The sequence below is a fragment of the Lacerta agilis genome, chromosome 6 (genome assembly GCF_009819535.1).
Source record: "Lacerta agilis isolate rLacAgi1 chromosome 6, rLacAgi1.pri, whole genome shotgun sequence".
In the NCBI taxonomy this organism is placed as follows: domain Eukaryota; kingdom Metazoa; phylum Chordata; class Lepidosauria; order Squamata; family Lacertidae; genus Lacerta; species Lacerta agilis.
This window is the reverse complement of record NC_046317.1, coordinates 88531847-88538430: the sequence shown is the minus strand read 5'-3', so window position 1 is coordinate 88538430 and position 6584 is coordinate 88531847. Positions and strand designations below refer to the sequence as shown.

The 6584-nt window shown below is 42.8% G+C and overlaps 1 protein-coding gene across 6 annotated transcripts in view; it reads left to right on the top strand.

The window, feature by feature from the left end:
• Window positions 1-674: 674 nt before the first annotated feature.
• The window catches only part of MYT1 (myelin transcription factor 1), a 161889-nt gene continuing 155979 nt past the window's right edge, over window positions 675-6584 (top strand). For all 6 annotated transcript variants that reach the window (XM_033153745.1, XM_033153743.1, XM_033153744.1 and 3 more), the window contains exon 1: window positions 675-786. In XM_033153745.1, coding sequence (XP_033009636.1) covers window positions 711-786 — 76 coding nt within the window. In that variant the 5' untranslated portion in view covers window positions 675-710. The remainder of the gene's footprint in view (window positions 787-6584) is intronic.

Genomic DNA, 6584 nt, shown 5'->3' with positions numbered 1-6584 from the left:
AATCTGAATGGAAGCTTCTGCCTAATCGGAAGTCTACAAAACTCTTCTCAATTCAGGTGAGGATCGCCATTGCTGTATGCATGCTTGTATTCGATTTAAATATGAATATAACTGCTTAGGTAGCTTGCACTATAGCTTGCAACATCAGCATCGGCTGATATTGCTGCCATGACCACACAAATAGCAGCTTAAGTGCTTTCTGGAGCATATAATCCTGTACCACTGATCCATCTAGCCCAGCATTGTCAGCACTGATTGGCAGTAGCTGTCCGGGGATTCAGGGGGGGGGGCGGGCGGGGACACCCCCAGCCCTGCCTGCAGAAACCAAAGACTCCACTTGGGCCCTTCTGCATGCAGAGCAGATGCTCTGCCACTGAGCGACAGCAGCCCTTCTCTTTGCAGAGGAGTTTGCGGAGAGCCACTGCTGCTATCAACACGCAGCCTCGTCCGCTTCCCCATTCAGTTTCATTCAGCTCCATTCTATTGTCTCCCGTCTCAATAGCTGCGTGCACCCAGGAACGGCCCGGCCCCCGATTGGCTGCTTTGTTGGCTGCCTTGATTTGCAATTAGCAGCTTGGGAGGCTCCCATTGGCTGGCCTCCCTTCCTCGGAGGCCCTCCGGGATGCATAAGTTTTTGCTCTGGACTGTAACTTTTTTTTTTTTTTATGAAGTATCCGCGCGTGTGACTTGAACAGTTGTGCTTGGCTTTCATGATTGTTGTTCCAAGGGAAATAGTACTCAGGAAAAAAAAGAAAGCAAGAATGAAGCTGTGTGGAACATTCCTAGGTGCGTGTTAAACAAACAAAGTTATATCTTTAACTTTTTCTGGGCTTCTCCTGTTTGTTGTGTGCTTTGCCTGTAGTGTTGCTGCCGTTCACTGATGGGTCTGTTGCCTTGTCCTGCGCAAGTTGCTCTCCACACAGCAACTTCTGGGGGGTGGCTTTGTGTGTTTTAGCTGGGCGTGGGGATTGATCTCTGTGTGTAGATCAACAAGATGTCAATTAGCCAAGGAGATCAAGTCCAATTTAAAAATCAGAAACATGGGTTTGTTTTCTTGGCGGGCGGGGAGGTGGAATGGTGCTAACGTTTTGACACGATCTGAACTGCAGTCTGCAAACTCAAAACTGTACCTATCATGTTTTGTGACTGGTGGAGAAGCAAGCAAATCATGAAGTGCATGTACTAAATGAAGATTCTTACCTTGTAAAGAATTTTGAAAAAGAGGGAAGGAACTAGGAAGCTAAATGCAGTTTTCACTGCAGCCTCCTGTGGCTGAATCTGTACTCTTAATTTCGGCTTTACGTTGTGTTCTGCAAATGTTATTTATGTGAAATCAAAGTGGGGGAACTAATCTGTTTCTCGGTGATTTCTTTCTGTTTCCTTATTTCCTTCTCCTTCCTTTCTTGTAGTGCCAGAATGTGAAACCCTTCCATTGTAAACTTGTTGAAAGTTCGACAGAAAGAAACCTGTTCAGCGCTAGTTAAAACAATTGTGTATAAGGATCGGTGGGTTTTTGAATGGGGGTGTGGAAGGATTGCCTGTGCAATCAACAGCACGGGAGAAGCTTTGGGGTTTGCAGGCGGATCATTTGAAAAGAAATTAAAAAACAAAACAAAACAAAACAAAAGTTGGCAGCTTTTGGGCAGAGGAAAATCATCAGATTAAAAAGATCAGCTTCCAACTGTAAATTTCGTGTAGACAAAGAACTTTTTACTCCAAGGGAGTGATTGTATACATCTCAGAGAAGGGGGTTATTAAATGGGTTCTCCCCCCTCTCCTTCTCTCCCTCCCTCCCCTCCCTTCTGTCTTGTTGTTCCATCTGCTAGGGGCCTGTACTGGGCAGAATGTACTCCAGCCCTTCAGCTGTTCCATATACAATATTAATGCGGGGCTATTTCTTCTTGGCAAAGCGTTCTTAATTGCCGTCTGAGGCATTAAGGAAAGTCTCCCCATCTGCACAGGGCTGTTTTCTTGTCCACAAAGAAATAAGGGACAATCTTTCCTCTCTTTCCAACCTTTCCCCCATTTCGACCCCCTCCCTTGCCCCCCTCCCCACCAGCCTGCTTCTCCATTCTTCCAGCTGGTAAGCAGAGAAGTTGGTACCCAATTTCAAATGCATTAAGTTTGAGGCCTAAATGACAAAAGAGTTTCTAAGAAGCACCACGGCAGCTTCACAGTTGTATGTCTGGCTCTGCAGAAAGTCATTGTTCTTTTAATTACAGCGATCTTCACAAAGGCCAAAACATTTATTTCATTTTTTTTTTGTAATGACTCTTCTACTTCTGCAGTCTTCTTTCACATCTAGGTGGAAATAAAAACCACTCTGATTTATTTCAATTTTTCTTTTTCTTTTTTAAAAAAAATTAATGCACTTTAGAATTTAAATGCATGCACATTGTTTTTATTCCTCACAGATAATCACACAAACACACCATTTTTACAGCTCATTTTCTAATAAAAATATTTTTCAAGATATACCGTAGATCATGGGACCATTTCTTACCACTCAGTTTTAAAGAAAACCCGTGAGCATTTTCCCCAAAGGTTTTCTGCCAGTGTTACTAATGAAATAGTAGATATAATTTCAGAAATTCCTGGAACAGAAATATTAACTATTGAGAAATAAAACAAGATTATCGCAGCCTCATCAAGGACTGTACTTGCCTTGCCTGCTACCAGCACCTGGTTTTCAGTTCCAAACTCGAGAGATTTCTTTTAGGAAGTTGTGGTGTAATTCAGAAAGGAGCTGTCCATCTCTGAGTGCTGAACTGGTCATTCACTCAGATCCTGAATGTGGCCATTATTCCTGGTTTTACAATTTACAGTGATGAGTGAAGATTAGGACAGTGCTTTTGGACATTCCTGAATTTAGCATATCCACACACACCCCCAAGGATGTAGCATGTAACAGACAACACAACAGATCTTCTATGCATGGAGACATTTTTTGGAAGCAGTGATGGCCTGAAAATATACCATGCTGCAGGAGTTGCCCATATATCAAACTACTGCATTCACTATAGCTACTCATGGGGCAACTGCCATGTGGCCACACTTATAGATTAATCAGAATTAAATATTTGTTTTCTGCTGCTCCAGAGAAGCGGACACGGAGCAATGGATTCAAACTACAAGAAAGAAGATTCCACCTAAACATTAGGAAGAACTTCCTGACAGTAAGAGCTGTTCAACAGTGGAATTTGCTGCCAAGGAGTGTGGTGGAGTCTACCACCTTCTTTGGAGGTCTTTAAGCGGAGGCTTGACAGCCATCTGTCAGGAATGCTTTGATGGTGTTTCCTGCTTGGCAGGGGGTTGGACTGGATGGCCCTTGTGGTCTCTTCCAACTCTATGATTCTATGACTCTATGAAATGGCACAGGTTTCATCTTTGAATGATTGCTCATCAGACACAAAAAGCCTCCCTGAATAAACACAGGAAAACAAGTGTGAGGAAGAACGCTAGGCAGTGTTCTCGAAGCTACCAACATGAGTCTGACCAAACTGCAGGAGGCAGTGGAAGACAGGAGTGCCTGGCGTGCTCTGGTCCATGGGGTCACGAAGAGTCAGACACGACAAAACGACTAAACAACAACAACAACCACCCTTCATCTGAAGTTCATAGGGCAGTTTACACAATAAAAAATACAAAACACATAACATAATAACTGCAGCAAATGAAAACCAATAACCCCCTCCCACAAACACATTAAAACAGGCATCCCCAAACTTTGGCCCTCCAGATAGTTTTGGCCTGCAACTCCCATGACCCCTAGCTAACAGGGCCAGTGGTCAGGGATGATGGGAATTGTAGTCCAAAACATCTGGCGGGCCAAAGTTTGGGGATGCCTGCATTAAAAGGCCATAGATTGTTTAATCAGCCATATTGTTTAGGAAGTGTTGAATAAAAATATGAAAGGAAAGAAAAAGGAAACAAGTGGTCAAATCAACAAGTGGTCAAATCAGTGAATCCAGCCAAACCCCACCCTTTCCCTGAACCTATAATGCCCTTTTTCTGGAGTTCTGATGGCTACCACCAGCTGTAGTTTCTGGCCATGCTTTTGGCAAGGGCATTGCAGAATTCCTTGGAGATATCCTGCCACCAGAACCTGGCAAAACCAAGCAGAACTGGGAGGAGGTACACATTTCATCCTCCAGCGTGGCAGTTTGGGGCCTTGGATTGTTTTGCCCACTTTGGGGTAAATCATGTCCATCCATAATCTTCCTTTCAACAGAAGAAAAGTATTGATTTAGATTTGGTCCATTGTTCTGTCATTTGCTTTTTTCTTTTTTTTTTCTTTTTTGGTAGAAATAAATAATGAACCTTTGGTACTCTCTGGCACTGAGCCTATGGTTTAAGGTTGGCAGTTTGTCATTAAGTAAAAAAAATCAAACAAAGTATTAGACTTTCTTTCTGTAATAATCTTATTTAAAAACTCATTAACAGCATATAGAGCAGGTATCCCCAAACTCGGCCCTCCAAATGTTTTGGGACTACAACTCCCATCATCCCTAGCTAACAGGACTAGTGGCCAGGGATGGTGGGAATTGTAGTCCAAGAACATCTGGAGGGCAGAGTTTGGGGATGCCAGATATAGAGCAATGCTTGGTAGGACCAAAGGTCCATATAGTTGAGCATCCTCTTTCTCATGACATCCAGCTAGATGACTCCAGGAAGCCCAAGGCAAAAGGGTATGGAGGCAATAGCTCTCTCTCCTGTTGTTGCTCCACAGACATTGATATCGACAGACATTGAAACTGAGTGAAAAAAACACTGTGCCTGAACAAGGAGGTTCAACAGAACTTGCCAGGCTAACAGCCATTGAGAGATCTCTTCCCCTTAATGAATTTGTCTAAATCCCTTTGAAAGTCATCTAAACAGTAGCCCCCTCATCCTGTGGTGCTGAGTTCTGCAAATTAACAATGTGTTGAGTGAGGAAGTAGTTTCTCTTGTCTATCCTGAACCTATTGTCAATGAGTTTCATCAGATAACCCTAGTCCCCATATAAACCCTAGTCCATCAGATAACCCTAGTCCTCCAATAAACCCCCATAATGCATAGAAGTAGGAATAATAATCAATAGACCTTTTGGGCAGCCTGAAAAACATCTTCCAGAAGGCCAGGGCACTTCGGGGTGACAATAGGTTTTATTTATTCATTATGAGTTGTTGTCCATCTCAGTCAACCTCAGTGATGCCATCACATATCCAAACTGAACTGGCTACGTCACACCATAATGTCACCCCATTCATTATGGGCTTCCTGGTTGGGTAGAATCGCCCACATGACTGATCTGAGGAGGATAATAGAGCAACAATCAGAGAGCAAATGGCACTAAAGGAGCAGCAGCCGAGTGGAAACAATGTCAGTAACCAGGGGAACTATAGTGGCGAACTACATTGCAAAAGGTGAATATTCATGACTGAAGTTTGCCCTGAAATCATGGGTTTTGACCTGAAAATCAAAACCGGTGAATAATCAAGAGCTGCAGAATGAATTTGAAGTATTATTACTGATGCAATCACTCATGCTTAGCCAGATGCTTTTTGTTTTGATAAACTGGAGGAAACATCAAACATTATTGCCATACCAATGTATTTTGATGATGATCTAGGCGTTGATCCAGCCAAATGTTCTTTGTAGTCTGAGTGACTTCGGTGGAAGAGATTTAAACGTGTTCTTAATTTTGACTGGGGGAAATTAGCCCATGAAAGATGTGTGACAGTTGGATATGAGCATGATCCTCTCGGTAGTCACATCCACAAATGGCATGATGTCAGGAAATCTTAATACCGTATTTCGAAAAGTTAAATATTTTTTGTCGCTTGGCTCTGAAAAGCAGTAAATCTTGAAATTAGCTGTATTATCAGGGTATCCCCAAGCTGCTTAATATAATGTATGGTTTGATCAATGGCTGTTCCTCCATACGCAATTGTCCCATGATCGTGGACAAGGGAAAAACAAAACTATACACTTTGGTGTACTTCAGAAAACAATGACATGAGCATGCCTCTCTGTGTCTCTCTCTTCCTTGTGGGTCTATGTGTTTGTACTGAAATATGTTTAAATTAGCATAGGAGTGTGTGGGCCTATACATGCACACACAATCACACTCCTACCCTTCCTGCTTTCCACAATATTTTGCTTTTGTTTCCCAAGTTGGAGCATTACAGATCTGAATTAAATAGCAGTCAAGGGGACCATCTAGCATTGTTCACGGGATAAAGTTGATCCTGCCTTTCCCCTCCCTTTGATTCTATCTTGAATACAGAACAATGAAATGCAGTTAAAGCACCGTGCCTGGTGCCTGATGATAAGGCTTTAATAGAATTTCTGAATGCCAGAGGTTTTAGGATGTAAAATATCCCTGTCTTCACAGCATGGTCAAAGGCGATAGAGGGTTTTTTTTTCCCTGTGTGTGTTTTTAGGAGTACTCTCAGCTGAACACATCCTTTTATGTTAATGGCTGAGCTTGCAAGAAAAAGGGGGGGGTGCAATGTCTGAAATGGGCCGTTGCAAGTCTTTCCTGGGTTTTCTGGTACATTTGAATATGTGCATTCAGAGCCAGGCCCAAAGAGAACCTGAAA